Source organism: Ctenopharyngodon idella, chromosome 11 (genome assembly GCF_019924925.1).
Source record: "Ctenopharyngodon idella isolate HZGC_01 chromosome 11, HZGC01, whole genome shotgun sequence".
Taxonomy (NCBI): Eukaryota; Metazoa; Chordata; class Actinopteri; order Cypriniformes; family Xenocyprididae; genus Ctenopharyngodon; species Ctenopharyngodon idella.
In genome coordinates, this window is record NC_067230.1 from 27,177,530 (window position 1) to 27,197,976 (window position 20,447).

A 20,447-nucleotide genomic window follows, 5' to 3' on the forward strand; every position below is an offset into this window, starting at 1 on the left:
TAGTCAAGCACCTGCCCTAATACGGCTCATAAATGGGTGAATGGAACTACATTACCCATAAAACAGGGGTGACAAAATCACTTCGTATTCCTTCTGGATGATCTCACAGCAGACTGAGTTCCCCTCCTAATCTCAGGAATGACATCAGAACAAGAGGAAATCATGGAGTTATACATTGAAACATGGGGAATAAGTTTATAAGATTGAATTTTAAACTTTACTTGAAGAATAGTGCATCTAATAAACTGCATGCACCTCAGATTGGGGATCAACTTCATGGTTGAGAAGGAGGAATTAACGGGCTCGGTCCGTTATCGCCTCTATTAGACTGTGCCGGGTGAGGGCAAACATGTCCGGGGATGAGGACGGGTGTCCCGAGGCGCAGCTTGTCACGGAGGCCGGGCCCAACTGGCTCCGCGCGGAGATCGAGCGCCTGACGCGGGAACTGAGCGAGACGAGCCGGGAGAAGATCCAGGCGGCGGAGTACGGGCTCGCGGTGCTGGAGGAAAACCAGCAGCTGAAACAACGCTTTGAAGATCTGGAGAGCGAATATGAGACCGTCAGACAAGAGCTGGATCAGCTCAGAGAGGTGAAACCAACTCATACAATAACCTACTTGTGCTTTTTTTTTTTTTTTTTTTTTTTTAAGTAACGTAACGGTTTTTTGTTGCGGGAAGCGGCGTACAAAAGAAAAGTGTATCAGTCTGTGTGTCTCCACCCATTGTTATATTGTCCACTCATTTTATGTCCATTTATTGTTCTTAACCGTGTACTTCACAAAATATGAAAAGTGCCTTAAATAATAGGGCCGTGTGTAGTAAGAAATATCGATAAATCTGCCTATATTTTGCAATTTTGAGATGAACGGTATCGGTCGATTGACAGCTTTGTCAGTTGATGATGCAAAAATTATGAGTTTTGTGTAAATATTATGTAAAATAAGTGTTAATTTAATTATTTATGGGCAGTTGTCTCAATTTTAAATCTCAATTTCATCATGCAGTTTTGAGAGAAATTTAGTCTCTATCTTGTATTAAAGTCTATTGTATTAAAAATGACAAAAATATAGTTCATTCAAATTTACGTTTTGAATTGATTAAGGATGATACAAATGACATCAGCCGTTAAATTACAAAGGTCAAATGTTAATTGCTAGCTATAAAGATATAAAATAGGCATTCAGTTTAAACTGTAATGTGGTGTTATCTGCTAATCTCCACTTTAAATTGTATTAAAATTATTATTGTGCATGCAGATTTCAAATGAATTGACTAGATGGTAAATTTGTAGGTCTGTCTTTTGAAAATTAATTTGTCACAGTTCATTATTGTTGTTAATTTTCTCAGTGCATATAATGTGTATTTTGTTGTAGATTAGTCAGTGATTAGGCTGTTATTGTGTCGGAAAGGAAAAATATTTAGTTGAATATCAATTTTGCATCTTTGTTAGAGATAAAAAGTGATTTTATATAGACAATATATATATTGCTGTACACAAAGGCTATAAGTTTAATAAAATTACATTTATTTTAGAATTTGAAGCAATCCTTGTTTGTTTTTACCACAGTAAACTAAAAAACGACCACAGGATATCCTGCCTGTTATCTATAGAAAAGCAGGATATTCATTTATGAATGTATGTAAAATCACTAAATCCTTTCATTTATTTTATACCTTATATATTTCACATTCAGCATTCTAGTATACTGTATAGTCTAGTGTAGATTAGTCATGTGATGTTTATCAGAGACCGATAATGAAACCGTGACAAGAAGTGAGATATTGATGTGAGGCAATGACATCCTAAAATAAAACTAGACTGGGGTGTAGTTTGCAAATGAATTGTTTTAGACCTGAATAGACTTAGGTTTCTTTATTTTCAAGTCAGCTTTTGAATGAGCAACTCTGCACAACTTCTCTCTCAAGCTCTCTCTCTCCTTTTCCCCTACAACTTCCTGTCAACAACACAAACATGCAGCAAAGCTCAGCCTCAGACATTAATCCTGACTGTTAGAATTAAAGTTTATTTAGAGTTGTCTTGTCTAGAGCGGTTCTTCTGTATATACTTCCTTCTACTGTAATCTTTTCTGCACGGCTCTAAATAAAGGACAGTCTTCGTCATGTAGTAAGAAGATCTGGGAAGAAATCAGGCTAAAAAAAGCGCCTTAGGCTTGACTCATGTCCGCCGCCTAGACAGAGCTCACACTAGAGGTGTCGTTGAGGGGCTTCACCTGGAAGCTGTTAAACTCGTTTATATATGCTTTCGTGTATCATTCTAAGCTACTAAAATACTTATGTAGGTCAGTGCATGAAATCAGATTAGTAGGCAGATTATCTTGCATGAGTCATTTTATTAACAAAAGCAATGCAAACTATATTAATAAACAAAATATTAATACAGTACAGATAGCTTATTTTTTAATTTTCAGTGCATAATATGGTTATAAATTTTATCCTTGAACATTTTTCCTTTGTGTAACATTAAGGTTTTAGGTTAACATTTACATTTTCATAAGTAGGTCTTGTTACTAGTCACTATTTATTTTAAATTTGTTTTTGTTTTTTTGTTTTTTTTGTTTTTTTTGTTTTTTAGATTTTAGGTTGACATTTACATAAAATTATGCCCTGTTTAGTAGTCTTTATTTATTTAAACATATTTATTTGTGTATTTATTTATTTTTACCTTCTGATTTATTTTAAATGGTCCTGTGTTGTGGCTATATATATATATATATATATATAAGTACAATTATTCCATGTCTCTCAAGTAATCTGAATTATCTTGTATATGTTGTGGTAGGGTTTGTTATTCTATTTTCTGCTTTTTCTATTTAGTATTAAAGTGATAGTCCACCCAAAAATGAAAATTCTGTCATCATTTACTCACCCTCAAGTTGTTCCAAACCTGTACGAGTTTCTTTCTTCTGCTGAACACAAAAGAAGGTCTTTTGTAGAATGTCTGTAACCAAACAGTTGATGGACCCCATTGACTTGCATAGTATTTTTTTTTTTTTCATACTATGGAAGTCAATGGGCTCTGTTTGGTTACCCATATTCTTAAAAATATCTTCTTTTGTGTCCAACAGAAGAAAGAAATTCATACAGGTATGGAACAACTTGAGGGTGAGTAAATGATGACAGAATTTTCATTTTTGGGTGAACTATCCCTTTTAAATGCTGGGTGATCTCAGACCAGTGGAGTGAAATACATAATGTAAACCATGGCCCTGTTTACACCTGGTATTGAGATTTTGGTCGATCTGATCACAAGTGGACGATGCTGAATACAGGTATAAATGGGGTGTAGAACGTTTTGAGCTTGTCCACTTTCGACCACTTCCAGAGGTAGTTTAAAACGCATTCGACCGGATTGCTTTTGTAGTGTAAACGCTCATGTGGTCGAATGTGTTCGAACAGCGCAAAAGTCCGTCTACTCTCTGCCTACTAAACTCATGTTAATGTGTAAACATAATGGGAAGCGTGCTAGCCAGATGGGATTTAAACTTTGTCAGCTGAAGACCCAAGTTTGGTTTGAAGATGAAAAATGTACCAAGCACAATGTTCTCTCACCATTTCTGATTTCCACTCACAGCGTTCGACGCGGTCTTGTGGGTATCAGACAGTGCTGCCACTTTAGCGACTTCCTTGCCCTTTTTGAGACGTCTTTCAAAAGCCTAGTTACAAATGTAGCAACTTCTTGGACAAACCTTATCGAGATTCTGTGACATGCCCACTGATCTATATTTATATTAATATAGATCAGTGGACTCGCCAGTATGACATCATCTAGCGACATTTAGCGACCAGTTTTAGCTACTTTCAACTGAAAGCCATTGGCAAAACTGGTATCAGAGCAGAAACGAAAGCTGATGCTCTCTGTATGTTTTTCTGTTGTCTCTGGTTGAAGAAATCAGGACAGAAGTGGTTGAAAATGGACAAAAGAGACCGATTAAAACACCAGTTGTAAACAGGAATGTGTCTCCCTCATTTACTTGTGATCCGATCGACCAAAACACATCTTAATACCAGGTGTAAACAGGGCCCATGAGAAAGTGCACATGCAGAACACATTAAAGGCTATGTTCACACTGTCAGTTTTGGGGATTGACAACCGCATTTACTTGCAGGTGTGAGTCTCGAAATGTTCGGTTCACACAGGAACTTACAGTAGTGTCTTGAAAACTGTCTGTATGACTGTGCAACGGGAGTCAAGCCTGTATTCTCTTATTAGTAACCATTGCGACAGTGATATAAAAGATGGCGATATCCATAAAACTAAGAAGTCTTATCACTTTTGACACAACAAGATTCCAGTTGAGCCGCAAGTTCATCTGTCAAATCTTCACTAACCTACAGCAGCTTTTATATCTGGGTGGAGCATTTCAGTCGTGTGTAGAACACAAAACTGACAGGAGCAGCTTCAACCGGTGGAGAACAGTGACTGGATCTAAAACCTTCAGATGACACACAGCTCATATCTCCGCCGCTGTAAGTTACCGAAACCCACATGAAAGCCTGCAACACACGGTAGACATGAGTTTGTGCAGTGCAGAGCAACTCTCTTGCACTAGACAACTAGTTGTTCAGTCCGGTTCTGTTTTGTTCGCAGGTTTTCCGAGAATGCAGTTGTGAGTCCTGAAAATTACAGGTGTGAGTTTGGTTATAGAATATGGGTTTCACTCCTGTAAATAACTGAACTGTGTGTGAATGTAACCGTTTAACTGTAAAATACAAGACTGACAACCGTATTCTGCTGCTGTGTGAACATGGCCAAAGATAGGTGTAGCGATCAAGGCTCAGACACGCTGGATCAGACAGAGGGTGAGGTGAAAAGAGGAGACAAGTTAATCCCATTCAAGTATATTAGATCTGCTCTCTCACCTGTTTGAACTCCAACACACACACACACATTAACTCATTCTCAAAACACTCTCTAAGCACAGGAAGATGCAGTCTTGCCAAGATTAGCATCCTTATGCAAGATGACAATAAGATCTGTTTCTAGGTTAAGTCAGTATGGCCAATGACACAGCTAGCAGGGATGCAGAGAGAGATATTTTGGCCAATAAAAATATTTTATAAACACAACAAAAATAACAGCTGTGAGAAAACAGTGGTTAAAGGATTAGTTCATTTCTGAATGAAAATTTCATGATAATTTACTCATCCCCATGTCATCCAAGATGTTTGTCTTTCTTTCTTCAGTCGAAAAGAAATTAAGGTTTTTGAGAAAAACATTCCAGGATTCTCCTCCATATAGTGGACTTCACTGGGGTTCAACGGGTTGAAGGTCCAGATGTCAGCTTCAGTGCAGCTTCAAAGGGCTCTACACAATCCCAGACGAGGAATAAGGGTCTTATCTAGAGAAACCATCGGTCATTTTTTATATACTTCTAACCACAAATGCTTGTCTTGCACTAGCTCTGTGATGATGCACGTGGCGCATTACGTTGAAATGTCACGTGTGACGTTGTGATGATGGCGCATTACATTGAAAGGTCACGCGTGACGTAGGCGGAAGTACCGCAGTAGGGTGAAAAACTTCATCTAATTTTCTCCTCCAACTTCAAAATCGTCCAATATCGTTGTTTTACCTTTTTCTGTAAAGGCCGTTTGGCTTAATTTTTGCCTGTTTGGTTTGTAGACACTGGAGCGGTACTTCCGCCTATGTCAAACGTGACCTTACTAACGTGATTACTTCATGTGTGCGGATCGCAGAGCTAGTGCAAGATGAGCATTTGTGGTTAAAAAAATAAATAAATGTTTATTTTTTTTCAGAAAATGAACGTTCTTTTCGCTAGATAAGACCCTTATTCCTCGTCTGGGATCGTGTAGAGCCCTTTGAAGCTGCACTGAAACTGACATTTGGACCTTCAACCCGGCGAACCCCACTGAAGTCCACTATATGGAGAAGAATCCTGGAATGTTTTCCTCAAAAACCTTAATTTCTTTTCGACTGAAGAAAGAAAGACATGAACACCTTGGATGACATGGGGGTGAGTAAATTATGAGGAAATTTTCATTCAGAAGTCCTTCAAGAAATCCTTTAAGAAAGCATCTGATCGTAGTGATGCAGTTGTTTGCATGAGCTTTGCAATTTGGCACTCCAGTAAAGTCGTGTCACGTTTTACTCGCAGACGTCCGACCTTGATGGACTGAACAGAAGAAATGAACCGGAGAAGATTTTAACGTCAAAGAAGGTGGAGCCTCAGAGCACACCTACCTATTACTGAAAAAAAATGCTACGAATGGCCAATACCTATAACATCAGCAATATATTGTTCATCTATATTTCTAAAAGTAAAAAGAAAGTGCATTGTTGAATTCATTTGGCATTTTCTGGGCTTGTTCATTGTGCTGAAGGAGGTCTAAGCCCACCACAGTCATATGTCAAATAAACAGTGGCAATAGTATTTACACAACTGCTCAGATTTCTGTTCAGTTTGAATTTGTGTCCTAACCAGGATGAAATACTTTGTCAGCTGTGCAGTCCATCTGAAAGGGTTTTAAAGTGTGAAAGAATAGTAACATTTTACTCTCCTTCAACAAGGGGGGATCAGAATAGTCTCCATCAGTGTGGTCCACAGCTGTGCAGGGGTGGGACTCCCTCGCTATAGAGTTGATACAGCCTATCTACAGGCTGCTGTGGTTTATAGGGTTTGTGACTATTTAAAGAAGCAGAAGAGTAAATATTTGAGGTTTCTTAAGCCTAGCGATGGAAAAACAGCAGTTTTCCAAATGGAATGTTCTTTTTGATCAAGATTTGCAGTTTTATCTGATTTCACATATATGATGTGGAGTTCTAGAGTGTAAATGCTTATTTCTACCTAATAATAAAGTCTAGCGATAATGAGTGTACTTACACCAGCAGATGGAGCTGTATTGTTAAGGAGTTTGATCTATTACTGTATTACTGTATTTTATGGAAAAAAATGAGTCACATCTGACTATGTTGCATCAGGTCAAAATAGCATTGTTTTGCAATTTTGAAAAAAAAGCATGACTTATATTCTATTTTAGATAAACATCCCTAAATGGCACCAAACTTTTGTGTCAGATGCTTCTATTTGGCTATGTAAAGCTGATTCCTTTCGCTTCCCCATAACTTCCTGTTTTCTGTAACTTGTGAGAAACATATTTGAAAAATGAAGACTTGCTCATGCAAACTTTTAGGAAGTAGGAGATATTTTTAATCTCCCCAGGCGTGAACTGCTTGCTTATTTGTCATGTTTAATGCATTTGCCATTTAAAACAAGAAATGTAAACCCTATATAAACCAAATTATTGTCAAAGTTAAATTATTTTCATGTGATATCAACGGTGATATGACTTAAATCTGAGTCACTCATCACAAGAGATGAGTCAGATCAAAGTCAGCAGAAATACTCAGGAAACAAAGCTTCTGTCAAACTATGGGGGGAAAAATAAGGCTTTTTGGGACAAAAATGTGTTCCTTCACACAGAGCAAAGCTTGTCTGGATTCTGAATCAGCTGTCGTTGGCAAGCGTTTTTGTTGTTGTTAGAGAAGATCAGTCATGACGTCAATTTGTTGTCCAACACAGAAGGATAATTCACCATGGATTCCCAATGGAATTTCAAATGGGTTTTTAGATTACCGGTTTTGATTTATGAATAAGATCTGTAGTTAACATTACTTAAAGTCTACGTCTAGTTTTGTTGTACAATATAAATTGTTACTGAGCACTCCAACAATTGATTACTTGCCTGACCACTTTATCTTTTTATTCTCTTTAAATACAAACCTTACTTCTGAAAACTGCTCTGCTAAGAGCTAAGAAAACAATGATGAAAAGTAGGAGCTCAAATTCTCTTCTAGGTTGTAGGACTACAAACTGAACAGCTGTGTTTAGGGATTTGTTGTAAAGGTCTGCGCAGGTGAGAAGTCTTGCAGCCTAACATCAAAGCTTAATCTTGCTGCTGAAGTCTCAATGGCAGCCTTATTTTACTATAGCAGTGGCATGGATAAATTTAACAAGGGCTTTTCTTGGTACTAGTTATATTGAGTACGCTCTGACTGCAACTATGGCTGGGTTTAAGCAGAGCAATACTGAGAATTAAGTTGATTCTCAGATATACTAGGAATTAGTTTATGCTACACAGAAATCTTTTCGTCTTTGTTTATAAAAAGATAATATCACAAAAATAGATCTTTGCAAATCAGTAGTTTAGGAATAGAGAGAAACAAACAGTGGAGGTCTGTATGTTAGCATGGCCTTTATCCACTGAATCTCTGTGCTAGAATCTGAATAAACTTCTAAAGAAATGTCTTGGCAACCCAGAGTGACAGGTGGACAGTTGCCAGATCTTAGCAGCAGCTGCTGTGGCAGGAGGAGGACTTAGTGCTGACACCATTTCCACCTCTCTTACGGTCTCACATGCATTTTGATATTATTACGATGGGCCTGTGTTGCTAATGGATGTTTCTTTAATTTACAGGCACTTTTATTTCCCATGGGTTGATTTAAATTGAAACTGGTGTCTGCTTTTTTCTGTACCTTGATATATTTTTACTGCTTTATTTTACTCAAATGCCCTTTATGTTTAAATGTTATTGTTTTACTCTTGTCCCAGACTCAGATTATCAATTATAAGCCAATATATATTACATAAAAAAAACTATTTTAAATATTATTACATTTAAAACTATGATGATCATTGTTGAAAATAATCTTTATTATTATTATTTATTATTTTTTATTTTTATTTATTTATTTATTTATTTTTAGAAATTACAATTAACCCACAGTTGTGGCATCATTTTCAACACAACAAACAATTTTGTTCCTAATAATGCTTGGTATTAAACAATGTAAAATGAGGAAAATACTACTTTGTCAAATTTAATTGTGTGTATTTATGATGCATAAAATGCTAGCTATGAAACTAGACTTTGCGAGACAAAAGTGTCTGCCATTTTATTCCATTAATTTTGAAAATGTCATTTCCTCAACTATCATTTCCATCTCACAATGCTATTAATACATAATTTGAGGTGTGTTGGAAATGGCACTGAGGTGACAATGTTCATGACTTTCATAAATTGACAGAATTCTCCTGAAATGCATGTTGTCACATTGGTAGTGGATAAATTAAACCATTGAGAGTGTGAAAAGTTTAAGAGGGTTTATTTTCTAAAAGTCTAATGGAGCTGTTAACATTTATGGCTTGTGCTGCCATGGTTTTGTGTGTGTGTGTGGCAACTCGGGCTGTAGCATGCCAATGACATCATTCAGGCTGGCACACAGATTTAGGAGGGAGAAAAAGAGATGGAGTGTTTGGTAAAAAGAGCTCTTGAACAGAATTCAACTAGTTTTGTCTCTAGCCGGTGACATCATCAATTTCAGGAAATGAGTTTTACAAAATGATTAACATACATCGAACTTTAACTGTCTGTGGGAATCCTGAGATTTGGGGCAAATCTGCAGAACGGATTTAAAAAAGGTAAAATGTGTTAAGCAGAGCTGAGAGAATCATTGTAGATGTGTGGTAAAGAATTCCAGCTGATAAATAGTGAAGATGGCTGTCAACCAATATAAACTACACACAGACATTGCATGAGATGTTAGCATGTCTTCAAATAAATCTTGTTGATTTCCATCAACAGTCAAAAATGTACAGTCCTTGGGTCTTGATTACAACCATTTAACTTCAGCCCCATATATCCCATGGTGTTTCTTTAGTACAGTTAAGATTAATATGAACCATTAATTTCAAGTCTCCCCTCCTTCATCCAGCCTCCACCCTACAAAACAATGAGTTTGTTTGTAGCATAGCGCTAGACCTTGATAGATTTTATAATTTTAACTCCAATCTCTCCCTGATCATGTTCACACAGGCATATGGCCAGGTTCACTCCACCCATAAAAAGGTGGCTGCGGACGGGGAAAGCAGGGAGGAGTCCCTCATCCTGGAGTCGGCATCTAAAGAGGCCTACTATGAGCAGAGAGTGCAGGATCTGCAGACTGACCTACGACAAACAAAAAACACTCTCACCAGCACACAGGCAGAGAACGAACGTCTGGCCACCCTTGCCCTCGAGCTGAGAGAGGTTTGTGCAGTAGGGGGTTTTGTTAAGTGTTTGCAACTTAAATATTTATAAATGTTGTTCACATAATAATGTACTCAACAGCAAAGGTTGCAAGGTTAAATAGACTATTATTAAACTATGTGTCTAATTTGTGGGCAGTTGTGGGTTCAAGTCTCAGTAGCGGCAGAAAATGTAGGTGGGGGGAGTAAATGAACAGCGCTCTTCCACTCTCATTACCCACAACTGAGTTGCCCTTGAGAAAGGCACCTAACCCCCCAATCACTCCCTGGGTGCCGCACAAAAAATGGCTGCCCACTGCTCTGGGTGTGTGTTCACTGTGTGTGTGTGTGTGTGTGTTCAATACTCACTGCTGTTGTGTGTGCACTTGGATGGGTGAAATGCAGAGCACAAATTTTGAGACTTGGCCACACGTCACTTTCACTTTTACTAATATCTATGTGTTCATACAAAACCCAACAAACCCAATGACTTGTTCCCCCAGTTATGCTCTATATGTGCATATAGATTCATTGATTTTTCCATAAATGTTTGTTCCATTCTTAAGAATAATGAGATTGTGGAGCTGCAGCGCAGTCGTCTGCGTGATGACATTCGAGAGTACAAGATCCGAGAGTCTCGTCTGCTGCAAGACTACACTGAACTGGAGGAGGAGAACATCAGCCTGCAGAAACAAGTCTCCACCCTTAAACAGGGTCAGGTTAGTAGTATTGATCACATATGGGTGTGGTATGAAAGAGTAGCCAAAGCTCACGATTAAAAATCGAAAGGTTGATGGTTCCAGACCCACAAGGAGCAAAACATGCACTATCACCATCCACTTTGGATGAAAGTGTCTGCTTAATAATGACTACTACTTCCACATAGTTGCATGTGTACAAGCTGTTTTTGGCTTATCTTACAATCTTGTATATCTCTGACCTCTTCTAAAGGTGGAGTTTGAGGGACTCAAGCATGAGAATCGGCGTTTGGAAGAGGAAGTACAGTACCTAAACAGCCAGCTAGAGGACGCTGTTCGGTTACGCGAAATAGCCGAGCGTCAGCTAACGGAGGCTCTAGAAACCGTAAAGACCGAGCGGGAGCAGAAAGCAGCTCTTCGAAAAGAATTGACACATCACATGACCCTGGGAGACTCCCTCCTTGCCAGCTCATTGGACGGGCTTAAACTGAGTGCAGACGAACCTAATAATGATGATGCCATTCTGACATTTGAAAATGGATTTGCTAAAGTCAGTGAAGGTAATGATGAAGATAACAGATTGTCTTCACCCAAGAGAGGTGAAAACTTCCGTCCCGCACCAAGTCTGGTGGATGACTTGTTGACCGAGCTGAACATCTCTGAGATCCAGAAACTCAAGCAACAGCTGTTACAGGTATAGCAATCATTGTGTATACTGTTTGGTCAACTTAATTGAAATACTCTACTCACCTTGTTTGTTTCAAATTGCTAAAAATGTAGCATTCTTTCCTTCTATTTCACCTTGTAGGTGGAGCGAGAGAAGGTAGCTCTTCTCACCACTTTACAGGACTCTCAGAAGCAGTTAGAGCATGCTCGCGGAGCATTAGCCGAACAGCAGGAAGCTATGACGAGACTTAGCGATGATTTGGGCGCAATGAGAAGACTGCAGGCAGGCAAGGAGCGGCAGTCGGCACTGGACAGTGAGCGAGAGCGGGACAGTCGAGAGGACAATGATGTGGACTATTATGAGCTGGATATCAATGGGCCAGAGATACTTCGCTGCAAGTATGAGGTAGCCATAGCAGAGGCAGGTGAACTAAGGGGGGAGCTTAAGGGACTAAAGTCGGAGCATGATGAGGTGAGTGGGACTGAGAAGTTGAGTTTTGTTCAATATTATTTGTGTTTCGTAAATGGGTTGATGGAACATTGTGTGGCAACATTTTTGTATGATTCTAGATGAAGGCTGAGCATGAGGAGATACGGGCACGACTGGAAGGACAGGTGCGTGACCTCAGTGTTCAAGTGTCTCAGTTGGAGAGCAGCAGCCGTGCAGACCGCGATCAAGTCACTCGGTTGGAAAAGGAGCTAAAGGAAGTGAGTGCAGTCGCAGGCGAGACAGAGGGCAGTCTCAGCGTTGCCCAGGATGAACTTGTTGCCTTTAGTGAAGAGCTTGCAAACCTCTACCACCATGTCTGCATGTGCAACAATGAAACCCCGAATCGCGTCATGCTTGATTTCTACAAAGAAGGTAAAGGAAGCAAGACTGAAGGTAAAGATCGGCAGTCTACATTGACGCAAACCAGCAACAGCACAGCCCAGGCACCCAGGTCCAACTCCACTACTGTTGACAGCTCAACTTCTGGGATGGCAGTCAGAGAAGAGCCACGTCCTGAACCAATGGACATCTACAACCTGGTAGCAATAATTCGGGATCAGATCCGCCACTTGCAGAAGGCAGTGGACCGTACCACAGAATTATCCAGGCAAAGAGTTGCTTCTCTAGAGTTGGCCGCAGTGGCAGATAAAGACCAAGCTGCTTGCATGGAGGAGATTTTGAAGCTCAAGTCCCTGCTGAGCACTAAGCGAGAACAGATTGCCACGCTGAGGACTGTGCTCAAGGCCAACAAACAGGTGAGAATAAAAAAAGATTAGCTTGGCATGAATGTATATGACGCCAGAATATTGAGCTTGTTGTTGATCATTCAAATGGATTGACCGAGATCTTCTGGTTGCACTTTATTTTACAGTACGTGCACGTGTACTTACAGTGTACTTACCTAAGAAAGTACAGGGTAATATAAGGTAATTACATGGGTTAAGGTTAGGTTCAGGGTTAGTACCTACGTAGTTATTGCCCAGTTATTGTAATACATGGGGAACAGGACTGTAAAATAAAGTGCTACCAATCTTCTTAGTACATTAAGAGCTTTTTCTGAACTGTGGTGTGGTTCTGTCCCTCTTTAGACAGCTGAGGTTGCCCTAGCAAACTTGAAGAGCAAATATGAGAATGAAAAGGCCATGGTCACCGAAACCATGATGAAGTTAAGAAACGAGCTGAAGGCTCTTAAAGAAGATGCTGCCACTTTCTCCTCTCTCAGGGCAATGTTCGCCACCAGGTAGTACAAGAACACAACTGAAAGTTGTTTCTCTTCCAGCTTTTTTTTTGTCTGGCTCACCTTAAAAGGTAAGTTCACCCAAAAGTGAAAATTATCCCATAATTTATTCACCCTCAAGCCATCCTAGATGTATATGACTTTATTCTTTCAGCCAAACACAGTCGGAGTTATATTAAATAATATCCTGGCTCTTCCAAGCTTTATAATGGGAGTGAATAGTACCATTTTTTTTTTGAAGCCCAACAAAGAGCATCCATCCATCATAAAAGTAATCCATTCCATATTTATAAATTTTTAGACTATAATCACTGGCTTTTGGTAATGGTCGTACGCGAATCTGAACTCTGACCCTGACGCATGACGTATTGGCGAATGCGGAACAATTTTTCTTACAAAAATAGATTGCTTCACTTCAGAAGGCCTTTATTAACCCCCTGGAGTTGTGTGGGTTCATTTTATGATGGATGTATGGGATAATTTTCATTTTTGGCTGAACTGTCCTTTTAACCAAGTAACTCCACCATTATCCCTGCTACTGTCCAGAAAACAATAGGGTTACTTAATTCAGGAACTAAATCTGGTTAACTACATCTCTCTTGCTCTGTCCCTCTTTCACTTTTTCTTCTTTAGGTGTGATGAGTATGTAACACAATTAGACGACATGCAGAGGCAGCTAGCTGCAGCAGAAGATGAGAAGAAGACTCTGAACTCCCTCCTGCGTATGGCCATCCAGCAGAAACTGGCCCTCACTCAGCGACTGGAGGATCTGGAGTTTGACCACGAGCAATCCCGAAGAGGATCCGGTGCTGGGCCAGGTGGCCGTGGGAAGGCTCCATCTGGGCGTGGCAGAGGACCCTTGTCTTTTTCCAGCCCCCATGTAAGTCCTAGACTTCCCTGTAAGAACAGGCCGCAACCACACGGCCTCATTGGAAGTCCTGCGGTTTTCTGCAGCGAGAAGTATAAAATTCTGTGTGACGCTGGATCCGATTAACACCTGTGTGTAACTGTCGCTCATCAGCATCCTCATACTAACAAACATTCCTCATACTGTATGTGTGCTTGGGACAAAACAATACTAGCATGATTGTGCTAACAGTTCTGATGGCTTCATTAATATTTGTCTAAAGTTGGGGCTCAGTCCTTCTCCTGTAGATCTACATGGAGAGAATAGATGTGTTGCTGCTAATGCCATTCTACCTACTAGGTTTATCACGATCACTACAAGGCTTGCTAGTTCACTAAAAAAAATATTGTTCTTGGATTTTCCAAAAATCTAATAGGTGAACTCCAATATTTGGGTACTGCAACTTTTAGTATCGATGAGTGCCGGTATTTTTAACATCCATACTATCTACTATTTTTTTAATAGAAAGCAGTCTGTAGTGTATGCAAATGTCTAGTATGCATTGATTACCTACTACATATATGACCAGAGCAAACTATAATGTACAATGCAATGCATTAGTTCCATTTCCAGTGTCTTTGTACTTAAGCAGATACTGTATATTGTGTTGGAACTAAACTACATGAACGTCAATATCTAAGACAATGTCTAGCCATGTTAAAATACCGTACATCTACGTCCGTATCTAAATTTGTCTTTTCTGTCTGAACGTTTGACCCCAATGTTTCTACTTGAACACAGCCAGCACTGAGAATACTGAATGTCATTGAGTTAAACCCAGTTTCACAAAGCTAGTCTGTTAATCTGTGTCAGTGGGAATAAATCTGTGTAATCCCAATAGACACGCACTTTACTGAGCCTTCTGGGAGCTTTGCAATCCAGGTTGCAACCCTAAAGGACATAATTGATGCTGCAGATATTTTTGCTAAAAATGACAAAAATGAAAGGTCTTTTGTTAAAGATGATGTCTAGATTTGTGTAAAGATTTCTTAAAGATGATGTCAGCATAAAAGGCATTAACTTTCTCCAAGATGAATTTGAGAAGTTGGTTTCAACTGTGATTTTTGTTATCGTGTCGTTTCATGTCTTCGTTGATTTTGTTCATACTATTTCATCTAGCCATTCAGCCAGCATAACATACATTGCCCATGTTGTCTTTCACAGTGGTGACTCTGTCTGAACCACTGTAGCATGCATGATCTGCTCTCAGTCTCAACACTTTGTATTAGTTTGCACGTTGTCTGTTGCATGTGAGTCTGCTGTCCATTGCATCAGGATCAAGTGAGTCTTCTGTTTTGCTGTGTACTAATGGGTCTAACTGGTCTCGTTGTTGACGGTAACATTCACTTTGTCTACGTCCATGTGAACTTGACTTATTAGGATATATTATCTTTTTAAGTTACATTGATCATTTATAATGTGATAATTCTGATGATTGTTTTGTTTCTCAATTTTGCAGTAATTTTATTAGCTCTGGAGTTTAGCCAAATGGCTATTTCCTTCTTCCTTCACTCTACACTATACGTCCAGAATACACATGCCTGGTTCAAAACAAGAAATTTGTCCCTGGATGTGGCTGCAAGAAAACACAGGCTCACATGTAAAGCCAACCGGTCTATGTAATCATTATTCTGACTGTTACTGTGGTATTTTTTTTTTTCCTGCTTTGTTTTTAATGTAACTGTGCACTTTTAGTGCATTAGTTAATATTATGTAAGAGATGCACATTTCAGTATACTTAGCACATTTTTTTTTTCTTGCAAATTTTATGTATTTAACTGAAAAAATAATATAAAAACTATTTGTTTGTTTTATAGTATTTTAAGTGCTTAACTGCCAGGTTCTAAGCATATTCCAGGGAGGAAAATGACGTTAAATAGGCCCATATATGTTTCTTGTTCTGTTCTATTCTAACTGAACATTATCTTGCAAGTCATGTAATGTAACTCCACTAAAAGAACAACTTGACTTTGACTTGCTCCTGAAAAGACTGGAGTCAATTTTCATAGTGGGTCATGGAAATGTTAAATTCAAGACATTTTATAAAAAACAAAATCAATTCCAAATTGGAATACTTTCTACATTTTATTGCCAAATACTGCATTAAGGTCAGCATTTTGTATTTTACAATGCAATACATATTTGTATTAAGACATTATCTGTTTTGTATAACCCTCTCCTAAGACCTCCTGTGCCTTTTATTGGTTTTTGTTTTCATGAACAATTCTAAGAGCCATAGTCTTCAGTTTTTCTGTCAGTCTCGCTGGACAGTAATTAAACACTCCTTTTGAAAGTCAACTCAGATTGCTTGTTTAGGAGATTTTAAATGTTAGTAAGGACTAGGTGTGTTAAAATCATACATTCCTTTTGAGGAAGAAATGATTTCTGATGGCGGTCATGATGGCTGTCTGTTGGCATTGTTAGTCATTATTTTCCTATGTGTAACCTTGATAATATTTTGTTTGTATTTCAGCAAGCAGAAAACTTTGCCTCAGAATGAACATTTGTGCCATTTCAAATTTAAGACATTGCAAGTTTTAAATTACCTGTTTCCTTTCCCGTTTTTTCTTTTGACTACAAATTAAGTGCAATTTTGTGCTGTTTCTGGAGTGTTTGCAATAGTTTTCTATTTGCTGAAAACCGCTTCATCAGCCATGTCATAGCTTTGTGTGACATTTTGAGTTTATTTTTTACACATTTGTATGGAATGACCTCGCGTGTTTGTTCATATTTATTCATAACCTTGGGTATCGTTCAGTATTAATGACTAGGATTATATGCATTATAACTGGCACATGCGCTGCCTCTCTTTGCATTTCTACTTGAAATCTTACAGGTACAGTGTACTACATATACTGCATCCACCTGTGTTTGGTTTTTTTTTTTTTTTTTTACAGTACTGATGTTAAAGTTGTGCTTTTTTTCTAAACATTTGAGCTTCCCTGTAGTTTATCAAGAGGAACACATTATAGGCCCATGTCTGTCTTAACATTTCTCATTTGACAATGAGCAAAAAAATAAAAAACTAATGTAAAATATTGCATTTGTGTGTAACTTAATGTCTGTATAGATAGATAGTGTGTATACTTATACATGTATGTATGTATGTATTAGCTATGTGTACATATATTATTTATTTATAGGTTATAAATTCTATTTATTTATAAATTACATACGTTTGTGTTTGTTATACTTTTCGGTCTTCTACTAATATTCAGTTTTGTTTCGTCTATGGTACTAAGATACTCGTATCTATGATTTTATATATAATCTGTTTTTTTCGCAAAGTTCCGTATGTAACGTTAACATTTTTCCCATTTTGATCGGCACTTCCGGTAATTTCCACCATGGTCTCCACCCCTCCAATGCCATGGGCGTTTCCAAACAAAAGACAACAGAGGGCACTTCAGAATGGGAGGTCAGTCAAACTTTGTTTCTGCTGTTTTATTTGATGTGAACTATAAATATGAACTCTAAATAGTCATTTTACTGTATAAAGTGTGCTTTGTAGGATCCCTATACACACTGCTCACAAACTTGGGCTGCTTCGACTAGTTTTGCTTCGACAGTTGTCGTTGCTCGATTACGTGTCTTAAAGTCTACTTTGCTTAATATGTTGCATTTCATAAGCCCTATAACCTGTTAATATTGTCCTACTGAACTTATAAGGCGCCTTGTTGGCTAAAAGGCATACAAAACCCTCAATTTACCTCAAAAGTATGTTTGACAGTGTTGCTCTTGCATTCCCCGTGTCTTTGCTTAATATAATATTATTCATGATGTGGCGACACCTTCTGGCCGAAATGTGCACTGCATTCATTTTAATAGAATGGATTATTAAAGTATTAGTTCATCAAAAAGAGAGAGAAAAAAGTAATTTACTCTTGCTCATGTTGTTATAAACCTCTCTGACTTTATTCTTTGGAAATGACAGAGAGCTTCCATGAACAGCTGCGAATAGACAGCCGGTTCCTGAAATCGGACCGACGTCTGGATACAGAATTGGTGGATAAACTCATCCTGCAGCTGAACAGAATCTACCCACAGATCCTGACTGACAAGGAGGCCTCCAAAGTAAGAGCTCCACCTTCAGTAATACAGATAAACTGTCCAGTTGTCTTTCAGGCAAGATCTGTAAAATAATGATGATGATTTTCCCAAACATTAGTTCAGGGATTTGGATGTTCCCACCTGTATCAGGCTGGCGGAGCTGCTGTCTCACCTACAGGAGAAAGGAGAGGAGGCATGTCGAGAGTTTTACCGTGCTCTTCACCTCCACGTGGAAGACGTTTACTTCAGCTTACCCACACGTCTCAAACTCAGAGGTTGGCAGAATCATCATTTTCCACTCATAACCACGTCATTCTTTTGAGGATATTCATTTAGTTTTGCTATACATATAATTTCTTATTCACAGTGGTTGTAGAAAAGTATTTAAGCCTGTTATTAAACCTTATTTAGGGGCCACACTCATACTCCTCTTGGTCAAAAGTGGCCAAACACCTCAAATGTAACTTTTTCTTTTTTTTTTTCACAGTAAAATCAGTATATCTTTCAATTAACCCCTTCATTGCTGTGTGCCCTTTTTCCAGCATCATGGCTGATTTGTAGATCCCCCCCCCTGTATTCTCTGTATTTTCATATATATATATATAAAAATTTCCCTTTCGTTTCTTTGGCGGTCATTTTTTGAATGTGAGGAGTAAAAGTATCACTTATTTTTAGGACCATTTAACCTTTTCAAATTATGTCCACGATTTTTTAGTTTTCACATAGCAAGTGCCACAAAAGTCACCAAGTACCATACCATTCCAATGAAGTAAAAAATAAACATACAAACAAAACAAAATTCCACTAGAGGGTTAAACTTGACTTGGAAGCATTTTGGTTTGACCACCAGCTTTTTTTCCTTTTTGTAGAGTCTGGAGATCCAATCAGCCCAATCCCGATTGCCACAGAGAGACACGTATTAAATGACCATAGTAAGTGAGCCTTTTCTGTGACCACACACTAGTAAATGCAAACAATTTACATAAATGATGTTTCATCATGGTTTATTTTTTGTCATTGCACAGGTCCGTTTTTCTTCCTCAGTTGTTTCAGTGTGGCTGTAGGAGCAGCTCTGCTGTATTACTATGGTGGTAAGTGCACAAACTTGCTAATATCTTCATACCCACATTAAAAATACATTCCCTAGACTGAAAGTGTCAAAATGTTTTTATCTGCAGAGTCCAAGCAGGTGTCAGGCTCCAGCAGCGCTCTGGGTCTGGCCGCGATGGGTCTTGGTAGAAAAGTGCGAGACGTTCTTATCTGGTACACAGAAGATGGAAAATAATGGATTTTTTGCTGCCTTAAAAAACAACACTGCAGTCGATTCAGAAATACTCAAATATCCATGTCAAACATATAAAAAAATGTTAATTCAGGTTTAAAAAAATATGTACATACTTTGTATATGTATATTCAGAAATTATAGCAAAAGCAAAATTCCAAAGATTTAATGTTAAGATTTCATGCCTAAATCTGAAATCTCGTGTTACAATTTTAAATATAACAATATAGTGATTTATATAACTACATAACGCACAGTTATGCATTTGAAGTAATAGCAATTTACGTGAAATAACAAGAGCAGGAACTCATTACTATTAAACAAACTTACACTAAAGTTTTCAATTGAAGTTGACCTGCAGAGCTGCTGTTAATATTGCAACACTTATTTTGTTTGTGCATTTGTCGTTAAAAAATAATATATTATGTATAGTCAATAACTTTTAATTCTCACAGACTGTCTAAAATTATATTAGTAAAATGTGGACACAAAGGGTTCCACATTTCCAAATCCACTACACTATTTAGTACATACAAAACTGGATAAACATGACAAATCATATAGACAGTAAGACTACAGGTAAATCTGATCTTCAGAGTATTGGGAGTTTGTTACTTTGTAATACATTTTTTGGGCTAAGGTTTAAACAGATATATTTTATTTAAGCATGTTTATATAGCTTACTTTTATACTGGCAGCATGTTTGCACTGGTTTGTATACTAATAATTGATATTGTCAATTTGAACTCTTGTGGCCTTGTTTCTGCAGTGTGATTGTAAGACAACTATTTTGTAAATCTGATATTTTCAGCCTAGAAACATTCACAATTGTTAACTGAGAAACTATTTTTTTTGTCAGGGTTTAATAAAATTTTTATTAGACTAAATAAAATGATGCTTTGGAAGTATTACTAATGTACTTAGAGATTAATTTGATTTTCACATCTTGATATACCTAAATAAACACATGTGGACAAGTTCCAAAAAAATATATTCCAAAAAAAAAAATCTTTTTATTGATGTTTTGCCCGTAAATACAGCAGCAGCATCAGCATTTAAGAATACCAGTGT

The 20,447-nt window shown here is 38.0% G+C and overlaps 2 protein-coding genes across 4 annotated transcripts; both read left to right on the forward strand.

Annotated features, from left to right (window-relative positions):
- The first annotated feature begins 114 nt into the window (after positions 1 to 114).
- Positions 115 to 17,082, forward strand: bicd2 (bicaudal D homolog 2 (Drosophila)). 2 transcript variants are annotated; one of them, XM_051912574.1, is made up of 9 exons: positions 116 to 589; positions 9,856 to 10,068; positions 10,613 to 10,765; positions 10,998 to 11,438; positions 11,553 to 11,882; positions 11,981 to 12,655; positions 12,989 to 13,140; positions 13,771 to 14,017; positions 15,504 to 17,082. In XM_051912574.1, the coding sequence occupies exons 1-9, from the start codon at positions 350 to 352 to the stop codon at positions 15,504 to 15,506; spliced, it is 2,454 nt and encodes an 817-aa protein (XP_051768534.1). In that variant the 5' UTR covers positions 116 to 349; the 3' UTR covers positions 15,507 to 17,082. The 2 variants fall into 2 exon arrangements, with proteins under 2 accessions (XP_051768533.1, XP_051768534.1); XM_051912573.1 differs by lacking the exon at positions 15,504 to 17,082 and having other exon boundaries at positions 115 to 589; positions 13,771 to 15,496.
- Positions 17,083 to 17,301: 219 nt separating this feature from the next.
- card19 (caspase recruitment domain family, member 19) lies at positions 17,302 to 20,284 on the forward strand. Of its 2 annotated transcripts, XM_051912576.1 has the most exons (6): positions 17,302 to 17,462; positions 17,979 to 18,118; positions 18,213 to 18,369; positions 18,964 to 19,026; positions 19,120 to 19,185; positions 19,273 to 20,284. In XM_051912576.1, the coding sequence occupies exons 1-6, from the start codon at positions 17,456 to 17,458 to the stop codon at positions 19,377 to 19,379; spliced, it is 540 nt and encodes a 179-aa protein (XP_051768536.1). In that variant the 5' UTR covers positions 17,302 to 17,455; the 3' UTR covers positions 19,380 to 20,284. The 2 variants fall into 2 exon arrangements, with proteins under 2 accessions (XP_051768536.1, XP_051768537.1); XM_051912577.1 differs by lacking the exon at positions 17,302 to 17,462 and having other exon boundaries at positions 17,972 to 18,118.
- The last annotated feature ends 163 nt before the right edge of the window (positions 20,285 to 20,447 follow it).

What these genes read in the sequence shown, in the direction of transcription:
- bicd2 (XM_051912573.1), top strand. Translation starts at nt 350, where the DNA reads ATGTCCGGGGATGAGGACGGGTGTCCCGAGGCGCAGCTTGTCACGGAG. An exon ending in TGCTCAAGGCCAACAAACAG is followed by an intron (nt 12,656 to 12,988) that starts GTGAGAATAAAA and finishes GTCCCTCTTTAG; the next exon opens with ACAGCTGAGGTTGCCCTAGC. An exon ending in AGGGCAATGTTCGCCACCAG is followed by an intron (nt 13,141 to 13,770) that starts GTAGTACAAGAA and finishes TTTCTTCTTTAG; the next exon opens with GTGTGATGAGTATGTAACAC.
- card19 (XM_051912576.1), top strand. An exon ending in CTGACAAGGAGGCCTCCAAA is followed by an intron (nt 18,119 to 18,212) that starts GTAAGAGCTCCA and finishes CCCAAACATTAG; the next exon opens with TTCAGGGATTTGGATGTTCC. An exon ending in ACACGTATTAAATGACCATA is followed by an intron (nt 19,027 to 19,119) that starts GTAAGTGAGCCT and finishes GTCATTGCACAG; the next exon opens with GTCCGTTTTTCTTCCTCAGT.